Below are 26,869 nucleotides of genomic sequence, written 5' to 3'. Positions count from 1 at the left end.
TGTTGTTTTGGAATAGTTTGGGTATTACAGTGTGGTTACGTAGGCACGAGAGAGAGAGGGGTTAGGAGCACACGCTGATACAACGCTTTGCCACACCCACATAGAAAAAAAAGCCAGTGTGCTCCATGGTTACTCTCTCAGGCGGACGTTAGCGTATCATAATCACTTGGACCAATAGCGTGAGTTTTCCGCATTTGACTTATACGACCGACATTATAAAATGGCAAAAATTGCACGGTAAAATCAAATCCTGACTTATCCGTGGGAGAACTTATCCACAACTATATACAATATGTGACATCTAGCAGCCATACCACATGCATATCAGAGCAGGTCATGCACCTGAAGCTAAGCATGATCAGGCAGCCACTGCTTGGATGGGAGACTACCTAGGAAAAGCACATGTTGGTTCTGGAAAAGGTGTTGGTGTAGCCAGTATGGGGCTTTTATACTATGGTCTAAATGTGTCTAAGACACATGACAAAGACGTTTCACCATTTAGGTGGATTTCAGGTGTCGGGGTGCAATGGTGCCAGGGCAATCAGAAAGTGATATGTCTTGTTGAGCACCAGATTTGGAAGTCCGAACTCATGTAGTATGAACGTTGCATTGTGAAAATCACTTTATCTTCCAGTCCAAAGAAATGCAAGTTGGGTGAATTGGCATCGCTAAATTGGCCAGTATGTGTGTGTGTGCGTGTATGTGTGATTGTGAGTGTGTTCACCCTGTGATGAGCTGGTGTCCTGTCCAGGCTTTATTCCTGCCCTGTGCCTTATGATTGCTGGGATAGGCTCCAGCTGCCCAATGACTCTCCCCAGAATAAGCGGGATAGATGGTATAGTAAGCACTGCTTATTTATTTACCATATCACCTGAACAAAAATAATCTAAAACTCTACTATATAATACTATGGCAGAGCAGTTTATAGGGCCACCTCATGGCTCCAAAAGCATGGGTCACTGTTTGCGTTTGGCTTACATGCTCGATCCATATTGCACAGTTTAGTGTGTTAGTTTAGTTTGTTACTTGATGTCCAGTAACAAGGCCTTTATCAAGCATAAAGATGGATGAATGATAACTCACAAACAAATAAGCCTGTGTTACTTTTATTGTTAATTTTTTAAACATCTGTCCTCTTGTACAAATTTTGAGACATTTTAGGTGTTTTCTGTTGTTGCAGTGATGGATATGCCTACATTTTGTTTGCATTCAAGGCATGACACTTCAGATATTGAACAAAAATCTGTAAATAATTGACAAGAGAAAAATCAAAGAATGCTAATTATTTTGTCACAGGAAAGTTTTAGTGTACTGATTGTGAATTTTTAATGTGAGTCTGCTTAGTTAACAAATAGATGACGTGATACTTGACTGATGTTAATCAACCCATACTAGTGAGATGGGGTGTACTTTCTTACATCAGTTAGCAACATAACATGAAACAGTGAGCTAGACTGTCAGGCCCACCCCCACAAGAGCAGTGTTCCCGTTCTGACTCACCTTGACAGCTCCTCTCGTCTGTTAAAAGCTTGTAGCCCTTCTGACAGCTACATTCAAAGCTGCCAACGGTGTTCCTGCAGAAGTGATCACAACTGCCATTGTTTACGAGACACTCATCAATATCTGTCAAAAGAAATGAGATATTGATTTGACAAGCAGAAGAATTAAAAATACAGATAACTCTCAACAAAACAACAAAAAAATCACTTGTGCTGTAAAATTGATTCATGCATTTATGTTGTATAAATTGTAAAAAATTCTGCATGCTGTGCAGTCCTTGAAATACAAATTATGCCATAATGATAGATGGGCTTTTGCAGCTTGCTTAAGTTATGAGTGAGAAAATAAAAATGTTCAGTGAAGATTACCTTGAAAGAAATCCTATTGTTCCCTTCATGAATTAATAAACCTAGAGAGTTAGTGTTATGTGTGTTTAATTTTTAAAAGCAAAACTAAAAGACTGATTGAATATCCACTATTTATTTGACCCTGCTTTTTCCACGTAGGGGTCATAGGGATCAGGACCTTGTTCCAGCAACATAGGTGTAAGGTAAGAAACCACCTTACATAGGACAACAGGACATTGCTAGGCTTATGAATGTATGTGCATTTTTAATTATTGTATTTTTCTATACTGTTCAGGCTTTCTACACTCATAGACTATACACACATTTGGAATACTATATGTACATTAAATTAAATTTCAGAGTATCTGTACTTCTATTCTTTGTATCATAATTTAACCTTTATGAGGTGCATATTCTGTACACTTGAAAGTTTGCGTTCCTTGACTATCCACTTGCGCTGAAATGACATAACATCCAGTTTCTTTGCTCTTCACAGTTGAGGTGCACTACCTACTGTACATACTCTTTAAAACTCCATCAGTAAATTTTGCATGGTTTAATTTAGTTGTAGTCTATATAACCATTGACACTTAATACTGTGCATAGATAGATAAAAGTATATTTGTCCTCAAGGAGAAATTTGTCTTTATACAGAAGTCCGATAGATAGATAGATAGATAGATAGATAGATAGATAGATAGATAGATAGATAGATAGATAGATAGATAGATAGATAGATAGATAGATAGATAGATAGATAGATAGATAGATAGATAGATAGATAGATAGATAGATAGATAGATAGATAGATAGATAGATAGATAGATAGATAGATAGATAGATAGATAGATAGATAAACTTTGGTTTGAAAAAAGAATAAAATTCAAAAGAAAGAAAACTCCTGACTTGTGGTCACAGTCACAGCAGGGCTTTATGCAGGCATATTGCTGTTGGTATGAAGGAGCCCCCAGCAGCATTTTTTCACACACTTCTGCAGAATAATTTGTTGTCTGAAAGATCCTCAGTGTTAGTGTTTCAGAAAGAGGATGTGCAGCATTGTTCATAATATCACTCAGTTTTTTTTTTACTTCTCTTGATACTGTGACCTACAGGGGGTCCAGAGTACATCCTATAACTAAATCTGCCCTTTTAATTAGCTTTCTGATTTGGTGGGCCTCTCTTGAAGTGATGTTACCAGCCCAGCACACCACAGCGTTGAACACTACAGTGGCTATCAGATAGTTGTAGAAGGATATCACTTTTCCACTTTAAAGGGAAAAGAGTCTGCTCTGCCCTCTCTTTAAAGTTCCTCTGTGTGACTAGACCATTCCAACCTGTCATTGATGTGGATCCCCAAGTACTTGTAGGAGTGAACAACCTATACATACACTCCTTGAATTGTGACCGGACATAGACGCTTTTTGGTACGGTGAAAGTCAATAACCAGTTCCTTGTTTTTGCTGATGTCAAGATGCAGCACCAAGAAACAAAATTCTCCACCTGACTCCTACACTCTGTCTTGTCCCCTTTATCAATACACCCCATAAGTACAGAAACATCAGAGAATTTCTGCCAGTGACATCACTTGGTGGACTGTTCCTTGTGGTGCTCTAGTGTTGCTCACATCCGTATTAGAAACTCAGTCCTCGAGTCTCACAAACTACTGTCTGATTCACAGGTAGTCCATTATCCAGGACACCATAGGCTCATCCACCTGCATATCTCTGAATATACTCCTTAACAGGGATGATTGGATGGTACCGAAGGCACTGGAGAAATCAAAAACATAATCCTCACAGTGCAGTGTGTCCAGGTGGTCTACCACAGGAGGATTCATATAGTCCATGACCAGCTTCTCAAAGGTCTTCGTGATGTGAGACATAAGAGCCTCTATTCTGTAATCATTAGGTGAAGAGGAGCCTACCTTCTTTGAACAAGGAACAATGCAGGATGTTTTCCACTTTAGTGGTACGCACTCACCGAGACATCTGTAATGGGTTTCGGCACCTGAACTGGATCAGCAGGGTGTTGTAGTAGGAAGAAGGAAGCATGGATGAAAGATTCAATAGTTTTTAGTTCCTGAAATCATCAAGAACACGGGCTCATTCCCAATAATGGGTGTTTGCATATTCCCCTGTTTGTGCAGATTGTGCATGTTAGGCAAACGGAAGATTTAAAATTTACTTTCTTTGCTAAAACAACTTGTGTCTCATTTTTCATCACTTATAGATGGCTTGCAGCAAAATCACAATGAGCCCTATTATTAAAACAGCATAATTAAAGATAAACCTGCTCAGGTTATAAAAGGGTTTGATAAATAGAGAAGAAACAGTTAATTTTAGAAGCACAAGAGAAAAATCGCATAATCATAATATGGCTTTAAAAAGTTGTTTTTCTTTTTTTAAAGAATTTGGGATATGAGCATGTGTTGATTTTGTATAAATCTTGACTTGAAATACGGCCTGAAATGCATTCTGTTGGATGCCTTGATGTTTTTACAGGTGGGCTCTCAGGCAGCAGTTTTCCATAAGTCTTATTCATTCTAAAATGTGTTAACTGTCTTCACACTTTGTGGTATTCACATCAAAGTACGGTGACACAAATTTTTTTCTCATTATATTCAATCATTTTATGCAAGTGTTCTGAGTTTGCCTTTGGACAAGCTCTATTTTATTTTTTCACAGCTGGATGAAAATATACTACATAAGAGAGATAATCATTCTCTCTGCCACTGCCTAAAATAAATATCTCACAAGAATCATTTTAACAGACTGGTAGTCTATTTTTTTAGTTCAGGGGTTGCAAAGTAAAATTTCTGTTGGGCAGTAGTTGCGGTTGTTTTTTGCTACAAGCTACAGTAGCATATACTACGATTTAAAAAAAAAACAGACTTAAATATCTCCTTAAAGACAAATATCATTTTGTCACATTTCTGTCTATATTTGATACTTATATTTATCAGTTCTATTTCTAAATCAGTTTGTCAGTCAGTCATTTTCTAACATGCGTAGTCCCAGCTAGCATGGGGCACAAGGCAGAAACAAACCCCAGACAGGACGCCAGTTCATTGCAGGGTGAACAAGCACATGCATCCACACACACACCGGAGCCAATATAGGATCGCCAATTCAACTAACCTGCATGTCTTAGGACGGGGGGAAGAAACCCATAGAAAAGGGGAGAACATGCAAACTCCATGCAGAGAGGAGCTGGGATGTGAACCCTGCTCTCCTTCCTGAGAGACAGCAGTGCTACCACTGAACCACCATGCTGAACCTTAAACTATTTTTTTAAATACAATACGAAACTTAAACCTATGGAAAAGCAGGAGCCAGTCATGAATATATTGCCAGTCTATCTCAGGGCACATTTGCATGAGCGACCACATTCATTTATACGGGGCCTATTTAGTCTCACCAGTCAAGTTACGTAAACGCCTTAGGATTCTGGAAGGGAAACCCAAGTTAGCACAGAAAGAATATGAAAAGCCACACAGAAGCCACTCTAGAAGGGAATCGACCAAATGTCAGCTCATGGTGTCACTCCCCACCAATACCACCCACCACTCCTGACACAAGACAGGCACATTTTAGGACACACATGCAAATGATGTAATATTCTGATATTTTGGGGCTAATATGACCCTTAAAGGTACAGGACCCTTAAAGCATATTTTACACATTTAAGATGAAAAGCAATGTATTTCTGCAAATATTGACAAGTGATGTGGGGAGTTGGAAGACAAGTTAAGCAAGTCAGGCATTAGAGTCTGACTCTCCTTAGTATTATACTTTGAATCCTCTACTTTAAATCAACATTTGTTTTGAAAAAGTTCAATTAAAAGGTAGAATTTATATCTGATTAAAAGCACTTCTTTAGAAGAGTTTAATGACTCTGCTTTACATACTGCAGGCATTCATTCTTGGTTAAAATTCATGTAAAGTTAACCTGATAAATTCATGAACTCTTTATATGTATAAATTGTTGTTACACAAAACAAACCATAAGAAGACTTTTTTGCATTATCATTAAATAATCAATTAACCTAAATTTTAAAGAATGCGTCTGATACAGCACAATTACTGCAATGGTGGCTTGTAAATTAACTATTTACAAGTTCTGCTACTTTATAAGCTAATCTGTGCCAGAATTTCTCAGTGTCAAACATGTAGAATCTTGTCTTTCAGATTCTTTTTGTTTAGAAACCCTGTTAGTAGCAAAGAACAACTATAATAAGCATAACATTGTTTTATAATGAGCTACAGTATGTTCTAAAACATTGCTGATGATAAAAACACAGTACAACAGATTCCAATCTCATTGTGAAATAAATAAACAAATGCACTACATTGTTGTGTTAGTGACAGGGTTCAGTCCATAACATACTGTTTTATGATGAATCATGCCAGACATTTTTTAATTTTTGTAAGATTTTCTATTCAACAGTATTGTAACAGTGCTGATACATTACATGAGTTACCCAAGTATGAGCTGGCATTACATCACCAGTAGCAGGGACATCTACATAAATGGCAAGCCTGTAAATTCACAGGCCTTTCCAACTAGTGTGGCAAAAGGCAAGGAGTACTTTTAAGAATCATGTAAAGAGCAGAGAATCCATCCATCGCGGTGCTCGGTGGAGACACTGCATTGGCATCAGAAGCAGGATGAGAAGACCTACAGTTCGACTTAGCAGAGCATCAGGTGCCTTGAACACCTAAAATGGACCTGCTTAGGTCTTCAGAGGAATTGTTGGAGAGTAATGAGGCTCAAATCCATAATTTGGAGTGCTGTTTCCAGCAACAGTATGGGAGAAAGACAGCGGAGAGACTGCCACCTCTGGGAAGTCTGAAACTACTTTGGTAAAAGGTGAGCAGTCCTTTTAAGGATAGAGAGCCACCTCAAAGAGCCATATAAAGACCAAAGAATCCATTGACCGTGGTGCAGTATTTAAGTGAAAAAAAAATCGATCACTTTTAAGAAAAAACAATTAAATGTAAAAAATATTTTAAGTCTACGAGTTTATGCCCTTTATAATGAGCATTGGTTAAAATATTCAACAACAACAACAACAACAACATTTATTTATATAGCACATTTTCATACAAAAAGTAGCTCAAAGTGCTTTACATAATGAAGAAAAGAAGAATAAAAGACAAATAAGAAATTAAAATAAGACAACCTTAGTTAACATAAAAAGGAGTAAGGTCCGATGGCCAGGGTGGACAGAAAAAACAAAAAAAAACTCCAGAAGGCTGGAGAAAAAAATAAAATCTGTAGGGGTTCCAGGCCACGAGACCGCCCAGTCCCCTTTGGGCATTCTACCTAACATAAATGAAATAGTCCTCTTTGTAGTTAGGGTTCTCACGGAGTCACTTGATTTATCCAATCACATTCTAAATCATGTACAGACGTGGAAAAATTTGCTGGTACTCCAAAAGAAGAACCCATAATTGTCTCTGAAATAACTGACAAGTGTAATTGGCACCCATTATTATTTATTCCATATTTAACAAAGGCTCTGCAGACTTTGCTTCAGGGTTTTGATTCAACAGAATATTTCAGATAATAAAACAAATGAAAATGACATCGACACAAAATTGATGGGAGCCTTAACGTAATATTTTGTTGCTTAACCTTTAGAGGCAATTGCTGAAAACAAGTGATTCCTGTAGTTCTCAATGAGACTTCTACACCTGTCAACAGGAGGTCTGTTCTATTCTTCCTAAGCAAACCGCCCTCGCTGTGTCAGGTTTGAAAGGTCTCTTCTTCAGACTGCATGTTTCAGTTCTTTCCATAGATGTTTGTTAGGATTCAAATCAGGGCCCATAGTAGGCCACTTCAGAACAGTCCTATGTTTTGTATTTAGTCATTCTTGGGTGCTTTTAGTTCCGTGGTTTGGGTTATTATCCTGTTGGATGATCCATGACCTCTGACCGAAACTGAGCTTTCTGACACTGGGCAGTACGTTTCACTCCATAATGTCTTGATAGTCTTGAGATTTCATTGTTCCCTGCAGCCCCAAAAAATAACCAAGCCTCCTCCGTATTTCATGGTAGGTATGGTGTTCTTTTCTTTGAAAGCTTTTTTCATCTGCGGACATAGAGCAAATATAACTTGACAAAAAAACTCCAGTTTTGTCTCATCCATTCAAAGGACATTCTCCCAGAAGTATTGTGGTTGTCAATATGCATTTTAGCAAATTCCGATCTGACTTTTTTGTTTTTCTTTCAACAGCGTAGTCCTCCTTGTCTTCTTCCTTTGAGTCTGCTGTCATTAAAAAACAGATAGATGGTGTGATCAGACACTGATGGGCCTTGACTTTGCAGTTCAGTTTATACCTCTTTGGAAGTTGTCCTTGGCTTGTTGTCTACCATTCTCACTATCCTTCTGCCCATTCTGGGGTTGATTTTCCTCTTGTGGCCACATCCAGGGAGGTTTCCAACAGACCAAAGAAGCTTAAACTTCTTAAAACATTGCATCTGTTGTCACAGGAACATCAAGCTGCTTGGGGATTGTCTAGTAGCCTTTTCCTTTAACACACTTGTCTATAATGATCATTCTGATCTTTTCAGACAACTCTCTCCTTTGCTTCCTCTGGTCCTTGTTCAGTGTGGGACACACGATAATACCACACAGCAAAGTGCCTGCTTTTCTCCATTTAAATAATCTGAATGACTGATTGCACAATTGGAGACGTGTGATACTAGTGAAAAAAAAGGGATAGTTTTAAAAATCACTCGAATCCAATTATTTATGATATTTTCTAGTGGTACCAACAAATGTGTCCAGGCCATTTTAGAATATCTTTGTAGTGTAAGCAGTACTTTATCTCTTTTCTCACTTGCTTAGCTTTACTCAATAATGTATCAAAGGCATGCAGGTATACAGGGTACAATCATATTTCATTTCATTAATTTTCAACAGGCATACGGCACTTTTACAAAATTTTCCACATCTGTACAAAGGTCATTTTGTCTTTACCTAAAATAAAATGAAGTAATTCTGGTTAGCTATACAATATATAGGCTACAGTACAACTAGTTGTTTCTGTAAGATGTTCCTGAAAGTTTCTTGATTGTATAATGTAGAAGTAATTACATTCCACAAGGTACTACTAAAATAATTTTCTGGAAATTATGAGAATAAATTCCTAATCAGTGCTCTGTATAACTATTTTACAAATTCTCCACAATTCTGAGTTGTGATGTAGGCTGGCTAGATAGAAGCCACTGCCACAAAAAAAAACTACATCTTTCACCTTTCACAGAACATTTTCCAAGAGGACACATTCGTTCTACACCAATCATACAGGAAAATGTCTTTCATTTTAATCAAATCAAGATATTGGTCAAATCGCGTTATAGTGAAAACCAAAGTAACAAAATTTTCAGAATAACGAATACTTTTTGTTGGCCCAGTCAAGCATTCACACAACATCATGTGTAACGGATTTCATTTCAACAAAATGTAATTTCAGTATAATGAATGTTTTCTCAACCAAAAATGGACATTGAAGATAGTAATACAACGCAAAAATACTTAATACCATGCCTGTACCTTCCCTAAGTGTTGGGAACCTTGCAATAGGTAGTCTCTTTGTTGTTAGACCAAAAGAAAGTGACAGCCTGTTTAGAAATTTCCGGTCTCAGGCAGTTTCTGCAAGGCTTGGTGACAGCATTGGTGTGATGTCATACAGGTATAGCTGAATTCTGAGTCAGTGCTCCACCGACTGTCCACGTGGGTAGTTGAGTCATGTATGGATTGTGTACTTCGTTAAGCTTACCGACTGTCCACGTGGGTAGTTGTGTCATGTATGGATTGTGTACTTCGTTAAGCTTGGGTCACAGAGATACACGAGAGAGAGGAAGTTGAGTCCAGGTTTCAAAAGAAAACACAGGTACTTTAATACTGTATAGAGAAGGCAGGTACAGTCTCAAATCTTCATTCAAAATAGGAGCTGTTAGGAGCTGCAGCATGGGCAATCATCCTGCTTTAGCTCCTATCTTCATATTAGAAGAACACCAGTGGCAGACCAGGAGAGTATGAGGAAGAGAAGCTTAAAGCCTGGTGTTAATTTTTTTTAAAAGCCTGATCCTGCAGAGGACAACCAATTACTTTATCCTTGGTTTACTGTTTACCAGACGTAGCAGAGCAGCTACAGAGTTGTCTTTGTGCCACAGCCGTTAGAGATGGCAATTCACTGGCGACCCTGGTCACAACAGTACCTTATTTTCCCCATATTCATTATAATGAAATTTCCATAATAACTAAGTATTTTTATGATCCCATGAATTATCTTACAATGGAATTCCACCTGTATAATGTTTTGGCTTTAAGTCCTAAAGATACATTTTTGTCAATAAGTCAATACAGCCCATCAACTAAAAAACATATGCCCTTTTACACATGGTGGTGGCAACACCATGCTATGGGGCAGTTTCTCTTCGGCATGAAAGAAGGTCTAGCATGTAAAGAAGTGAAAACATTCTATCCATTAATGTTAGCAAAACAAAAGAAGCTTGACATCGACTTCATGAAAAAGACATAATGTACTCCAACCTATATAAAAAAGGATGATGTAGACAGGGTCAACAGGACAGGACAAAAATACCAATCAGCTATTGTCAATAAGGTTCACTGACATCTTTTCTCCCTCAGATGTCTGAGGAATGCCCGCATGTCTGGATTTGTGCACACCAAATCCTATAAGAACAACCTGTAATTTATTAACACTGGCTGCACAACAGAGGGTGATGACATTGTTTCAGAATATTACTCTTAACTCATCATCCTTCTGTTCAAGACATACACAGCATAGGCAGCCTTGGCAACACAAACAGTCCCATTAAAAGTCTCAGGACCATTTGGATTCACACCATTACATGTTTTATCCATGGGTTATAAGGCATAAGGCTCAAATGTGCTTCACTCACTTTTCTGATCTTTGTGAGGTTTTATTTACATTTTGTTGCAGTGTACAGAGACATGCAAGTAAGAATCCTGTTTTGTAAACATGATAATAAATTAGAATTTGCACTTAACCAGCACTACAGCATTCAAGTAAAACCTGGTGAGTACACAGTATCCAATGTTCATTTGATCATATTTGCTTATTGATGTAGGCAGGAAAGTATGAACCTAAACATAAACTGTCTCATTGCTGGTATTATTACACTGTGTAAATAATGAGAAAAACATTGTAGAAAACAAATAATAATTGACTAAATAAAGCGCCTGTAGAGCTAAGCTACATAGTTAATCATATTCTTAACAGGGGCTCCTCCTTTTAATTTCTTAATAATGGGTTGATTGATTGATTGATTGATTGATTGATTGATTGATTGATTGATTGATTGATTGATTGATTTATGTATGTATGTATGTTTTTCTTAATATCTTTGGATATGCTGTGTTTAACTGTTTTAAACAATAATGCTAAAGACACACTATTTCCAAGGACAGACTACTATCCTGTGTAGTACAAGAGACATAGGCACCAAGATACAAGAAATATAATATAATGACAAATACAATAAATATAATAGAAATATAATATAGAGTCATACTGTAAAAGATACTTAACCACATCTAAATATAGTATGGAGATAAATGGAAGGCACCATATTAGGATATTGTGTGACTCCAGACATTTTTTCTGCATCCATTTCTACTAATCCAAAACAGATGTTTCCACTTAGGTGTGATATTTGATTTGTAGCAATAAATTAGAGAACAGGACAAAGAATGAGAAAGTATCTAACAATGGCAGAGATATTCAATCAAGTTGTGAGAGAAATTTGTATCTATGCCCGGGGATGGTGCATGTTTATAGCACATAGTGCTTGACATTGCAATAGCTCAGAATAAAGAAAATCAAAGCTGCGTGATCCTTAACACTGTCTCCACTAAATCATTGCCCCATCTTCAACTACAATGCAATATAAAATGCACTGCACCAACCCTTAAATTTCAAACCCATTTTATTATACTGCATGGAATGTAAAACTTTTTCTTCTGTCATTTAGTAACATAAATATTACTATTTTTAATACTTCAGCCATACCACAGGTACTTCAGAGAAGGTAATCCCTCAGAAGCTAAGCGTGATCGGGCCAGGCCAGTACTTGAATGGGAGAAAAAACAGGAAAAGACTTCGTTTGCAGAATCTTAGGTTATATATTGAGATGTGTGGAGTACAAGTCCATGGAGGTTATGCTCAAGCTTTATAACATAGTGGTGAGGCCTCCTCTGGAGTACTGTGTGCAGTTTTGGTCTCCAGGCTACAAAAAGGACATAGCAGCAACTGCAGCACTAGGAAAGGTCCAGAGAAGAGCGACTAGGCTGATTCCAGGGCTACAGGGGATGAATTATGAAGAAAGATTAAAAGAGCTGAGCCTATACAGTTTAAGCAAAAGAAGATTAAGAGGTGACATGATTGAAGTATTTAAAATTATGAAGGGTATTAGTCCAGTGGATCGAGACTGTTATTTTAAAATGAGTTCATCAAGAACATGGGGACACAGTTGGAAACTTGTTAAGGGTTAGTTTCACACAAACATTAGGAAGTATTTCTTTACACAAAGAACGATAGATGTTTTTTTAGAAGAATTAAGTGGATAGGACTGGTGATTTTTGTTTGGCTGAATGGCCCGTTCTCGTCTAGATTGTAATAATCTTGTAATGTTCTAAAGGTGTTGGCAGGGGCACCAGGGGCACTTACCCTGTGATCTGAATGTGGTTCCCAATGACCGAGTGCAGCGCTGGGGACACCGTGCTGTGAAAATGGTGTGGTCCTTCGGATGAGACATAAAACCGAGGTCCTGAATCTCTGTGGTCATAAAACATTTCTGTACATCCTTCGTAAAGAGTAGGGTATATCCCAATGTCCAGGCTAAATTGTCCTCCATGGCCTGGTCATTCTGGCCCCCAAACATCCTATTATTCTAACTGGCTGTCTCTCTCTCTCACCCCTTCACCACCTAAGAGCTAATGTGTGGTGAGCATATTGATGCAAAATGGCTGCTGTTGCATCATCCAAGTAGATGCTACACATTAGTTGTGGTTGAAGTGACTCCACGCTTACTATGTAAAGCACTTTGAGTAGTGAGAAACTCACTATATATAAATGTAAGGAATTATTATTATTTTAAAGTGAACAAAGAAGCTGAAAACTAATTCTAATTTTAAAAAAGAAATGGGAGTATGATGATTAATATGAAAGAGATGAAAATTGTCATTTTATCTAATTTTCAAAGCTGCTTAATCTAATTCAGGTTTGCACTGTGCTGGAGCCTATCTCAGCAGCATTGAGTGGGAGTAGGAAGCAGCCCTGGACAAAGCCTCAGTTATTTGCGGGGACTACTCTTAAACACACATACCCACAGGAGCCCATTTAGACTGAACAGTGTAATTGCCAGGCAGGATATTCTGGCATCCTGCCCAAAAGAAAAGGAAAGCCACAATGGAAGAAGAGTGATGGACTAGCATCTTGTCCCGGATGGATATTGGACCAGGATGGGAGGACAAAACAAAGCAGCAGTGGGGGAAGGCTCCTATTTCATAATATGTTAATCCCCTGTCCACTAGACGGCAGCATTCAAGGACCTTGGTAACCATGTGGACACCTACAGGGCATGATGGGAGTTGTATTACCATTACTCAGCCCCCAAGGGGGTATCTAGGGCGCTGCAGCAGGGATTAGTGATCACTGTTTTTCAGGGCTTTCATTTGACTTGGAAATGCTCCCATTGACCTATGCCCTGGCACCGGATGTAGTTCTGGGTCCTAAATAAAAGGTAGGCTCCTCCAAATGAGTTAGAGTCGGGAGTAAAGAAGGCAGCATTCACTGGAGAGAGGTGGACTGAGAGGCAAGAGAAGGAATGAAGAAGATTTTGTTTGTAATTGTGCTTCTACAATCTTTGAAGAAACCTTTGTGAGGTATTTTTAGAATAAAAATCTCTGTTTTGAACCCATGACTGCATTTGTGTTTGCTGTGTCCATGGTTTGGGGCTTGGTGACAGCTATCTGTCATGCAAACTAACTTGACCTACAGAACTCTGGTGGGAAAATCCATGTAGAGATGGAGTGAACATGCCGACTCTACACAGACAACATCCAAATTCAGGACTCAAACCCAGGATGCTGAATCCATGAGGGGACCCGATGCTGTAGATGAGATCATTATTATTATTAGAAGAATCTCCTCAGAGTATATCAACTAAAAATGTATCGTACTGTATATAAGAAAACAAAAAAGGAAACTATCCTTTACGTTTTTAAAGCCAATTATTCCAAAACATATTCCAGGGGGCAAGGCAGAGACCTGAGCACACTTTTGTCAGCTTTGTTTAGTCATTCATCATCCAACACGCTATATCCTTTCTTACTTTCACCTCCGTAACATATCCCGTGTTCGCTCCTTCCTCTCCTTTTCTAATGATGACAAACTTGTCCATGCTTTTATCACATCCCACATCGATTATTGTAATTCCCTACTGGCAGGCGCCCCTTCTAATCTTATACCACAGCTCCATCTTATTCAAAACTTGGCTGTAAGAGTCCTTACTCGAACCAGCAGCAGCGAGCACATCACACCCATCCTACTCCGTCTCCACTGGCTCCCTGTGTCTTACAGAATTGAATATAAAATTCTACTAATAACCTACAAACCCTTAAACGACCTTGCACCAAACTACATCAGTGACCTTCTCCATCACTATGTGCCTGTCCGCCCACTAAGGTCCTCTGATTATAGCAATCTTGTTGTACCCCACACTGATCAACACTCCATGGGTGACAGGGCCTTCAGCTGTATAGCGCCCAGACTCTGGAATGACCTACCGAAATTAATCAGGTCAGCTGACTCCATGAATTCTTTTAAAAAACAACTCAAAACTCATATGATCAGGAAGGCTTTTAGCTCTATTTGACTTTATTACCCTTCTCTCAGTTTACCTCTATGTCAAGATGCTCATGTAACCTGTGTGTGTGTGTGTGCTAGACCATCAATTATGTTGTCTGTTAGGCTTTTTTCTCTGAATTTACTATCATACTCTTCTTTATTTATTTATGTGGTTTAGTACAATGCTATATACTGTATACCCTGCCGTTCTTTGCTGTTCTCTGAGGCTAAGGATCTGCGCTGGTATCCAGAAGGTTGCCGGTTTGAATCTCCGTCACTGCCAAAAGAGATCCTACTCTGCTGGGCTTTTGAGCAAGGCCCTTAACCTTCAATTGCTCCAGAGGTGCTGTAAAATGGCTGACCCTGCACTCTGACCCCAAGGGGTATGCGAAAACTAACAAATTCCTAATGCAAGAAATTATATAAGGCGAAACAAAGAACAAAAAAATAAATAAAAATAAAATGTATTATTATTATTATTATTATTATCCTAACACAGGGTCACGGGGGTCTGCTGGAGCCTATCCCAGCCAACACAGGGCGCAAGGCAGGAACAAATCCCGAGCAGGGCGCCAGCCCGCCGCAATAGCTAAAACATGGAATTAAATAACTAGTCATCTTTAAAACTGAAATCTCAACAGAGAATGTATTAAAAGTAATAAAAGTGATAATGTAAATTAAGATTTTACCAAAACTACTGAAAGCCACAAATAAAAACATAAACCAAAACTGATGATTTGTATTTGAAAATAATAAAATAATTTAAATATTACTAATATCTAATATATAAACGCTAAAATACAATGAGGGCATTAGAAACATGCAGCAGTGTCACCAGTATTAAAAACCGATTGCCTCTGGAAGTCACAGCTGTGTCAGCCCCCTGAGCACACTACCACACAGCCACTCACTTAACACAGATTTTCAAGCCTTTTAAAATGATCTAATGGCATTTTACAGCTGTTCTTCTGTGTGTTTGGCTGTACAACACTATAAATTACTCTAGGCTAAGTAACATAATTTCAACAAAAAAAAAACTTAATTCAGAAACCACAGCTTTAGTTTTAACATGTTTTAAGTACATCCCCCCATTTTTGATTTCGGCACTTTCTGGAACATGGCTACAAGGAGCTGGGCCCAGTTCCAGAAGCAAAGCAGGAACTAGTTGTGGAGGGGATACCATAACTCATTATCAGTAGAATAAAGGGAGGTGTGTAAGAAGTGGCAGTTGCTTAGTCTTTGAGCCAAATCTTTGAAACTAGCCCTAGCAATTTTACAAAGAATAGTTAATGTTAACCTTTGCCTTGTGTTGCCTCCAGTGGATATCACTGAGCCCCATACCTCAGTTGCAATTACGCCCCAGCAGTCCCAGGTTCAAATTAACTGAATTTTATAAAAAAAAAATAACTTCATAGAGGCTTTTTCCCATTCAAGACAATTCCAATTAGTTCTTTCCTTTTCATTTCCTTTCCTTTCCTTTCTTTTCTTCACTCCTTCCTTCACTCCTCCAGGCAAGCACTGTCCTCTTCCTTCTGATTCCAACTCCCAGATTGATGTGAGGTGGCTTCTTTTATACTAGACCTGGGAATACTTTCAGTGACACAGCATTGCATGCTGGGACACAGAAACGGGAGGTCTTCCCCTGGAAGCGCCTTATGAAAGTACCCAAGGACCCCAACAGGGTTACCTTCATGCAGCACTGTGGGTGTCCAAACTGGAACAATGCCAGAGAAGCACTGCCGTCTGTTATACTGGGGATGAACTGCTTCTGGTAGGCAGCTTCCCCCAGTCCATCCTTTAGTTTTTTTCCTTGACTGGGAAAAGGAATCGGAAACATCCCAACTGGGTTGCACATCCATCCACACTGTCCTTCCATAAAGGCCTCCTGGCTAGGTAAAGAACCACTCTTCATCTCAGTCAGTCTATCCATTATGGATCTCACACTTGCCTATTGACCTAAAATCTATTTAAAACAGTTTTGTGTTTTGTTGCTTATTTGATTCTGTTAATGTTAATGTTAATCTTTTCCTTCTGATATTAGTAGTTCATAAAACGGTAACCTTCAAAATTCATGTACAAATGAATGTTTTAGTAATGACTCCCAGTTAGTAGGTCAGATTATTAATCAGTATTTATTGAAGTCACTCTTATACTCTTCAAGTCATGATGCAGTAGCTTCAGATCTAGGACTGAAGATAGTCAGATGAAACAAAAAATTCAGAATTCATATCCGCATCCCACTGAATGCTGTGCAATCTACAACTGCCTCTTGACATTGCCCTCATAAAACAGCAGAAAAAACAAGGTATCCAATTTAAATTGATTTTTCTTAATGCAAGGAATGTGGACTCATGTTGAAGCACCTCTTATGAGATATCCCGATGTATAATATTAAAAGCCTTACGCCATCAGCCACAACATTAAAACCACCTGCCTAATATTGTGTAGGTCCTCTTTGTGCCCTTAAAACAGCTCAAACCCGATGAGGCATGGACTCCTCAAGACCTCTGAAAGTATCGTGAGGTATCTGGCACCAAGACATTAGCAGCAGATCTTTTAACTCCTGTAAGATGTGAGGTTGGGACATCCATGAATCAGACATGTTTAAGCAGCATATCCCACAGATGCTCGATTGAATTCAGATCTGGGGAATTTGGAAGCCAAGTCAGCACATTGAACTCTTTGCCATGTTCCTCAAATAATCCCAGAATAACTTTTACAGTGTGGCAGGGTGCGTTATCCTGCTGAAAGAGGCCAACAAAATAAGGGAATACAGTTACCACTTGCACTTCAGATCAAGACATCCACCTGAAGCTAAGAATGTTCGGGCCTGGCCAGTACTTGGGTATCTAGGAAAAGTTTGGGTTGCTGCTGGAAGAGGTGTTGGTGAAGCCAGCAGGGAGTGCTTACCCTATGGTCTGAATGTGGATCCCAATGCCCTAGTGTAGTGATGGGGAAGCTGTGCTGTAAAAATGGTGTCATCCTTCGAATAAAACATAAATGATCCCTGGGCATCCCTCATAAAAAGCAGGGTACATCCCAATGTCTAGGCTAAATGGCTCACCACAGCCTAGTCATTCTGCCCCCCTAATAATCCACTAAGGAAATAACTATTTCTCATCCTTTACCACCTAACAGCTAATGTGTGATGAGCACACTGGTAAAAAAATTAGATGCTGTTGCATCATCCAGATGGATGCTACACATTAGTGGCGGCTTAAGTGGATCCCTACTCAATGAAGCACTTTGAGTAATGAGAAAAATGCTATATAAATGTAAAGGATTATTATTATTATTTAGGTAGGTGGTATGTATTAAAGCAACATAGACATGAATGCCAGGAACAAGTTTTCCTAGAAAAACAATATCCATGAACTTTGGTGAAAATAGAACAGAGATCACATAAAGAGAAGATTCAAGCAATAGGAGATTACATGGCTATTAAAGAACATATAAAAAAAATCCAGCTGATATTTTAATTTAGATAACTGAGTGAGTTTTAGGGCGGCACGGTGGCGCAGTGGGTAGCACTGCTGCCTCGCAGTTGGGAGACCTGGGGACCCGGGTTCGCTTCCCGGGTCCTCCCTGTGTGGAGTTTGCATGTTCTCCCCGTGTCTGCGTGGGTTTCCTCCGGGCGCTCCGGTTTCCTCCCACAGTCCAAAGACATGCAGGTTAGGTGGATTGGCGATTCTAAATTGGCCCTAGTGTGTGCTTGGTGTGTGGGTGTGTTTGTGTGTGTCCTGTGGTGGGTTGGCACCCTGCCCAGGATTGGTTCCTGCCTTGTGCCCTGTGTTGGCTGGGATTGGCTCCAGCAGACCCCTGTGTTCGGATTCAGCGGGTTGGAAAATGGATGGATGGATGGAGTGAGTTTTATAATGTTTTTGGCAGGACATCCAGTCTTAATGAAGTCTGTACTGCCAGAAAATTGTGTAAGAGGTGAAATATGGACAAATGGTCACGTAAAATTATCTGATAATTCTTGCCTTGTAAAAGTCAGTTGCAATGTTTTCATGTCTTTCTTCCTAATTTCACAGAAAACATTTTACGCAAGCCACTGTATGCTGCTGCCTAGTCTAAAGAGAAAGAAGACACTAGGGAATGAGACTGTAGCCTATGTTGGTAATTCCTTTTTCTTCACTTCTGTCAGTGACAAAGACTACTAGAGACAGAAAATGTGAAAAGAAATCCTTTCCACAAAAGTGCTGAAGGAAGTAATGGGTACAAGTTTAAATACAATCTACACACCACATGCCACTGCATGATAGTTTTGCCCAGCAAGAACCCTGTGAATTCTATAATGAGCTACGCAGTTAGCAAGATGTAGCGAGGGAGGTAACAATGGAACAGACCAGGGTGATGCCCAATGAGACTGAGAAAACTCACCAGTTAATTCGACATGGCAGTACTGTAAGGACATTACCAGGGGATGTAATGAGTGCCCCGGATGGGCAGAAATACAGAATTGAGGTAAGTGTGACCTGCGGGGACACAATTAATATTAGTTTACTTAACGCAGAAGAAGACATGTGACACAACTATTCGATTCTGCAGTCAGTTCAGAGCAGTTATTTCCTAACTCATTTTTTCACATACAATATTTGATGGATATGACATTATGATATAATGTAGTGGGCATTATCATGTAACACCATAAGAGTGGTTGCTTACGATGTCATGCTGACTGACCTGAGTACAAGGCTAAGTTTTTTAGCTTTTTAGGATCTTTCTGCAAAAACCTTAGGTCACATCTTTTGTGTTTCATTTTGCTTACCTCCTTATACAGCACTATAGTCTACTGTGCGTGTTAAAACCTAATTGTATTAGCAGGCAATCATGTAAGTCAGTGGGCAAAGCAAGACATTGCAGGGTTGAATATAAGGCCTGCAGTTACTGTTAGGATATTTTTTACTGTTAGGTTCTTTTGTTAGGCTCCTAAGACAACTCATGAGACCTATAAAGAAATATTTTTGTGTCACCCAAGTTATTAGGGGACCTATAACATTAGAGTTGGAAGGTGAGATGGGTTAAGTGCTCACTGGTGGGATAAGAAGGTGAAGGTTGCATAAGGGGGATGAAGATGAGAAGTGACCATGAGTGTATTTTGATGGTAATCAAGATGTGGATGAGACACTCTGTCTGTTAAAGTAGACCTGTGAGGTTAGGATAAATGAGGCAGGAGTGTTTTATTTTGCTTCTGTTTGGATTGTGTTTTTCTTGCCCTTATTTGCAGATCCCTTCCTTATGTGTCTTATTGGTATCATTCTGGGTGTATGGAGAGGTGAAAAAGAAACTCTCTCCTTTTGTAAATAATGTCATTACAGGGTATTATATAAAAATTAATTAACTTTAAGAAAAACTTTTAAGTCGAGACAACCTACAACCAAAAAATTAAAGGGCAATATACAAACAAACAAATGTCAAAGTTCATAATGTATTAGTGGTTGTTTTTAATCCTACTTACTGTACAATAATCATGATCAATGTATATATACACTCACCACCCACTTTATTAGGTACACCTTGCGAGTACCAGGTTGGACCCCTCTTTGCCTTCAGAACTGCCGTAATTCTTCATGGCATAGATTCAACAAGGTGCCAGGAACATTTCTCAGGGATTTTGGTCCATATTGACATAATAGCATCAATCACATAGTTGCTGGAGATTTATCAGTTGCACATCAATGATGCGAACCTCCCGTTCCACCACATCCCAAAGGTGCTCTATTGGATTAAGATCTGCTGACTGTGGAGGCCATGTGAGTACAGTGAACTCATTGTTATTTTCAAGAAACCAGTTGGAGATGATTTGAGCTTTGTGACATGGTGTGTTATCCTGCTGGAAGTAGCTATCAGAAGATGGGTACACTGCGATCATAAAGGGATGGACATGATCAGTAACAACACTAATGCTCAACTGGTACCAAGGGGCCCAAAGGGTGCGAAGAAAATATCTCCCACACCGTTACACTAATAACGACCAGCCTGAAACGTTGATACAAGGTAGGAGGGATCCATGCTTTCATGTTTTTGATGTCAGATTCTGACCATACCATATGAATATCGCAGTAAACATCGAGATTCATCAGACCAGCCTGTCCAAATTGTAGCCTCAGTTGATTGTTCTTACTGGACAGAAGTGGCGCCCCGGTGTAGTCTTCTGCTGCTGTAGCCCATCTGCTTCAAGGTTTGACATGTTGTGCATTCAGAGATGCTCTTCTGCATACCTTCATTGTAATGAGTGGTTATTTCAGTTACCGTTGTTTTTTTTTGTCAGCTTGAACCAGTCTGGCCATTCTTCTCTGACCTCTGGAAGTAACACGGCATTTTCACTCTGAGAAAATATCACTGGATATTTTCCCTTTTTCAGACCATTCTCTGTAAATCCTAGAGATGGTTGTGTGTTAAAATCCCAGTAGATCAGCAGATTCTGAAATCCTCAGATCAGCCCCTCTGGCACCAACAACCGCACCACGTTCAAAGTCACTTAAATCACCTTTCTCCACCATTCTGGTGTTCGGTTTGAACTTCAGCAAGTCGTCTTGACAATGTCTACATGCCTAAATGCATTGAGTTGCTGCCATGTGATTGGCTGATTAGATATTTGTGTTAATGCATTCTGGGTTCTCCCAGTTATAAACCTTAACTAATTTTTGCTTTTTGGTCTTAAAGAAAAATCACTGAGTCAACCTCTCTCAGCTTCAACGGCATGTAAAGATGTTGCACTCCTGATGAAAGCATCATTTGACGGACCACCTTCACAGAGGAAACAACGTTCTTGGCAGAGCAGCAATTGAGAATCATATTCTGCAAATCTTTGCTTTTTTCCCTGTGGCAAATAACAAGTGACTCTCCTTACAAGCCCCAGTCTTTAATGTTGTTGTTGCTTGCACTCTTTTACAAAACACAGACATATATGTGTCCAGTTTGGTTAGCAGAATGTCGAGGATGACTAAATAAGTGTAAAATAAGATCCATTTCTTCCAAATGAAGGTTATGCATGTTGGTCAAAAAATATAGTATACATTAAAAAAGAGTTAAACAAAGCTGGGGTGGCACGGTAGCTGCAGCTGTGCCTCGCAGTAAGGAGACCTGGGTTCGCTCCCCGTGTCTGCGTGGGTTTCCTCCGGGTGCTCCGGTTTCCAAAGACATGCAGGTTAGGTGCATTGGTGATCCTAAATTGTCCCTAGTGTGTGTGCTTGGAATGTGGGTGTATGTGTGTGCCCTGTGGCGGGCTGGCACCCTGCTCAGGGTTTGTTCCTGCCTTGTGCCCTGTGTTGGCTGGGATTGGCTCCAGCAGACTCCTGCGACCCTGTGCTAGGATATAGCGTGTTGGACGATGACTGACTAAACAAAAGTGACAAAAGTGTGTTCAGGTCTCTGCCTTGCCCCCTGGAATATGTTTTGGAATAATTGGCTTTAAAAACGTAAAGGATAGTTTCCTTTTTTCTTTTCTTATATACAGTATGATACATTTTTAGTTGATACACTCTGAGGAGATGCTTGTCATGGTATTTTACAATTTCACATTTGATTGATTGGAAGCATATGGATGGTACATCTTTATATTGATTTTTACTGAATTTGATTAAGTGTTGGCTGGGATTGGCTCCAGCAGATCCCCGTGACCCTGTGTTCGGATTCAGCGGGTTGGAAAATGGATGGATGGATGGATAAATAGTGTCGTCTTTACCTTAAAATATTTACTAAATGAAGTTTTGCATATAGCCAATACCTGCTTAGATCACATACTAACGTAGTCCTGTTATTTAGCCCTCTGCTAATTCATCATTAAAGTAAGCGTTTCTCTCAACCCATTCATCCTTCCATTTTCTGACCCCTTTGCATGTATAAGGTTATAAGGATTGGCTGTCTGTTCTACCAGCTTGAAATGGAAGGTGACGGGCAACGTTGGATGGTAGGTCAGTCCACCATAGGTCCAATTCCAGCACATGGCAACACATGCTCACACACTTATACTGAGACTATTAAAAGTTTGCGAGCAAAATAAATGTGGATTTTGAACATTTAAGGGTTCCTTGTGCCAGAGAAATGATGCAAAATGGCACATTAGGGTTTGAGCACTATGAAATGTCAGTAATATTAGCACTGCAACCATTCTGTTCCCTCAAACAGTTAAAGCATAGTAACAATTAAAGATTATAAACTGAAACAGATTTCCATTGTCCTACCTCTTACAGTATCTACAGTACATTTCATAAATTTGGCTTTACACAGAGGTGCATGGTGATGCCATGGCTAGTTGCACCATTCTAGCAGACAAATTTCAAATCTTGGTCAATTCACCATCTGTGTCGAGTCTGTCTGGCCCCTTCATGTCTGCATAGATGTTTCTCCGGGTACTCTACTGTTTCCTCCCATCCCAGTGAAATTTGCCTTTGGAAAATCCAAATCAAACAAGTGAGTTCTCCATTCAATTGACTGGAGCCCCACCAAGGAATGGCTTTTGCATTACATTCAATGGCACCATTGCATCCTTGAAACCTGAAAATGCAACTACAGAAAATTGACAACTTAATACTCCATTTTCATAACTGACTTTGCACATTATGGAGTTGTGAGATGTTGGAGTCTGTCCTAGAAGAAACCAGCTCCAAATTTTAACTAAACAAACTGGGAAGAAATTTTAGTTATGAAGACGGTTGAATAGTTGTGGGGTTAATTTTAAAGAATCATTCACATAACACAGAAAAAGACTATAACACACTCCTAAAATAAGGCCTCTGTCCCAAATGCTTCCCAGATGAATCCAGATGTCCATTCAACTGAAGAACAAATACATTTAAATTCTGTTTTACATAAATCTGTTGTTTTTGCCTCTCCTTCCTAAAAAATATGTGATCCTCTATGTTATAGTCATACTTATGTTTATTATTTAGCTGTGTTTTTTTATATCATAATTAAGCTCATTGCACAACTCCATCTCATTGTTTTATTCTTGATTCTTCTACCATTATGTCAAGTAATGTTTAACACATCACTTATTTTATTTTTACACATTAACCTTGGGATAGAATTTAAGTTACCATGCATATTTATTTTTACACTTTTGTTCATTACCCTCATGTACAATTCTAAATCTGGCCTGTCCTAAAATCCCAGCCTCCTCATTCTGTAGTTTAAACAATCCTCAACTAACCTACTTACCGACTGGACAAGACCTACTTAAATTTTAGATGAAAGAAAAAAAAAATAATAATCAATTGAATACATATAATATTATTCATAAAACTTTTTCCAAAAGATTTTGATAAGGTACTGCATGAGGATATAGAAACCAAAATTAAAGAGAATAGTGCATAATGTGCAGATGGGTATAAAAGCAAGCATATTCATGCACTGATTTACGGCTGATCGAGTCGAGGCTATTTTTACTTACAGACAAGGGCAATAGGAAAACAACAGGGTAATAATGCTCTCGAAATTGCCAAAACTACCTGCTGCAGGCTGCAAAGACAATGCGCCTTGTGTTTATTGCGTATTTGCACCAGAGCTGATGGCCATAGAATGATACACTCTGCATAGAAGCTGTGTTGGAGTTGCAGAGGTAGCAGTCTCTTGGCTGTTCCTTCCTATACTGATGCTACAACCAACAAAGACTCACAAACTATCAAAAAGTACAAAAAAATCATCACAGATTTCCAATGTTTAGGCCACTGATTGCCCATGCCGCACAGTAGATTTTTGAAGCTGCGCTTCATGCAGTTGGCACATCTTTATTGTTTCTGGTCTGTGCAGATGGTAGAAACACCTTGTATATAGTAATAAATCTTTCATTATTATTATTATTATTATTGAATTCACAGGGTCGGGTGGCGCAGTGGGTAGTGCTGCTGCCTCGCAGTTGGGAGACCTGGGGACCTGGGTTCGGGTCCTCCCTGCGTGGAGTTTGCATGTTCTCCCAGTGTCTGCGTGGGTTTCCTCCGGGTACTCCGGTTTCCTCCCACAGTCCAAAGACATGCAGGTTAGGTGGATTGGTGATTCTAAATTGGCCCTAGTGTGTGCTTGGTGTGTGTGTGTCCTGCGGTGGGTTGGCACCCTGCCTGGGATTGGTTCCTACCTTGTGCCCTGTGTTGTCTGGGATTGGCTCCAGCAAACCCCCGTGACCCTGTGTTCGGATTCAGCAGGTTGGAAAATGGATGGATGGATGATATGTTTTCTGACTCTTAGACAGCCCTTTAAAGTTTGTTTGGATTTGTTTTTGTGGCGATTTTTTATTGATTCGGTCAGGTCTGCCTTCCTTTACACAAAGACTTGAAGATTGGTTTGCTCTACTCTGCAGTTGAAGTGTTCATATCAGTGACCACACACCAGACCCACAAAGTCTCAGTTGCAATGAAGAATTGAGAAAACACAAAGAAAGAATATACAAACAAGGAAAACGTGAATAGGCATAAAGAGGTAAGTAGGAGATAAATTGATTTAGAAATGTCGGGAAGAAGCCTGGTAATGGGCACTTACTGGGCATTCTTTAACTGATAGAAACTATGCTATCTGTAATAAAGTAAATTTGCTCATTACTTCCACACTCTGCCACACTCTTTCTAATGTAAGGCAGCGTTGGGAAAGTGCTCTTTCAATCAGAATGTTAGACAAAGAAATGGAAATCAGCCATTGACATCAGTTAATGCACAGCATGGTGTAATTCAGCTTAAATTAGTACACCACACATACGCATCTTATTTAGGGTTATCTAATATATACCCAGGCCAAGATCCTAACAGAAAGCTAGCAATGTCATCAGGTACCTGCTTTTTCAGTGACATTTTCTGAGATTGTGTGGCACTCAGAATACAATGGAGAAAAAAAAAAAAAGCTTTACCTATGTGTCAGAGAGTAATGGACTCACTTTTACTCTTAATCCACACCACTGCTTGCCATATGATCAGAAAGATAAAATTGTGTAGTGAAAATTTTGTTGTGATATTTTGCACAAAATTCATTTTTTATAAACTTCATTGGAGAAGATTTCATCCCGATTGTAATATATTTGGGAAATGACCTCTTCCACTTAAAAGTTGAAAATACTGTAATTTTCTGTCTAATTCTGTAGAATTTGGCAAAAAACATATTAATGTTTTCCTTACGTAAACATTCAACAATAATCAAACAAAGCAACAATACTCAATAAAGAAAATAAAATCAGCAATAAGCAAATGATATTTAGGTATATTTCTGAAAGCATTTAACATTTAAAAGTAATTTTTGGGAACAACACTTTTTTCTATTCCTCTAATATTTTTGTAAACAAATAATGTACTTAATTATTGTTATTACTGTTTAACTCACATTTTTCACATTTATTTTTAATTTTCTTTTACTGTGAAGAACAAGTACCAGCTCCTAGCTATCACCTGGCTTATTTTGTAGATTTCATTGGTCTTTTTCAGCTATTAGTCAGTCTTTCCTTCTAGAACTGAGAACCAATAGCAAAGCCTCACCACTTTCCAGTGGCGTATTCTGAAAATTTCATTGGCCAGAGATGATTGTCAGCCACAGCTGTTCTCTTCAATGTCAGCGAATCACAACTTTTACCAAACTTTAAGGAAAAGTCACTAAAAATATGCCACCTGATCCATTGGAAAATCCAATTAAGTAGTTTTAAAATTACAGGCATAGGGGATTTGTCAAGTAGTCTGGGTAACCATCACTGGATTTAAATTGATCGATGTTTACAATGAAGAGAAAAGCAAAACAAAAAAAAATCAGTGCTGTTATCATTACTTTAGCCTGGGAGTTTGACGGTTCGCCGCCTGCCTTTGATTATTTTTGCCACTTTGTAATATACAGTAATCCCTCCTCCATCGTGGGGGTTGTGTTCCAGAGCCACCCGCGAAATAAGAAAATCCGCGAAGTAGAAACCATATGTTTATATGGTTATTTTTATATTGTCATGCTTGGGTCACAGATTTGCGCAGAAACACAGGAGGTTGTAGAGAGACAGGAACGTTATTCAAACACTGCAAACAAACATTTGTCTCTTTTTCAAAAGTTTAAACTGTGCTCCATGACAAGACAGAGATCACAGTTCCGTCTCACAATTAAAAGAATGCAAACATAACTTCCTCTTCAAAGGAGTGCGTGTCAGGAGCAGATCATG

General features: G+C 39.0%; 1 protein-coding gene across 2 annotated transcripts in view; it reads right to left on the bottom strand.

Moving 5' to 3' along the window:
• scube1 (signal peptide, CUB domain, EGF-like 1) overlaps positions 1–26,869 on the bottom strand; it is a 527,308-nt gene that overhangs the window by 155,780 nt on the left and 344,659 nt on the right. For both annotated transcript variants that reach the window (XM_028817682.2, XM_028817689.2), the window contains one exon: positions 1,501–1,623. In XM_028817682.2, the coding sequence (XP_028673515.1) occupies positions 1,501–1,623 (123 nt within the window). The remainder of the gene's footprint in view (positions 1–1,500; positions 1,624–26,869) is intronic.

The sequence above is a fragment of the Erpetoichthys calabaricus genome, chromosome 1 (assembly GCF_900747795.2).
Source record: "Erpetoichthys calabaricus chromosome 1, fErpCal1.3, whole genome shotgun sequence".
In the NCBI taxonomy this organism is placed as follows: Eukaryota; Metazoa; Chordata; class Cladistia; order Polypteriformes; family Polypteridae; genus Erpetoichthys; species Erpetoichthys calabaricus.
The sequence above is the reverse complement of the archived record's forward strand: the minus strand, read 5'-3'. Positions and strand labels throughout refer to the sequence as shown.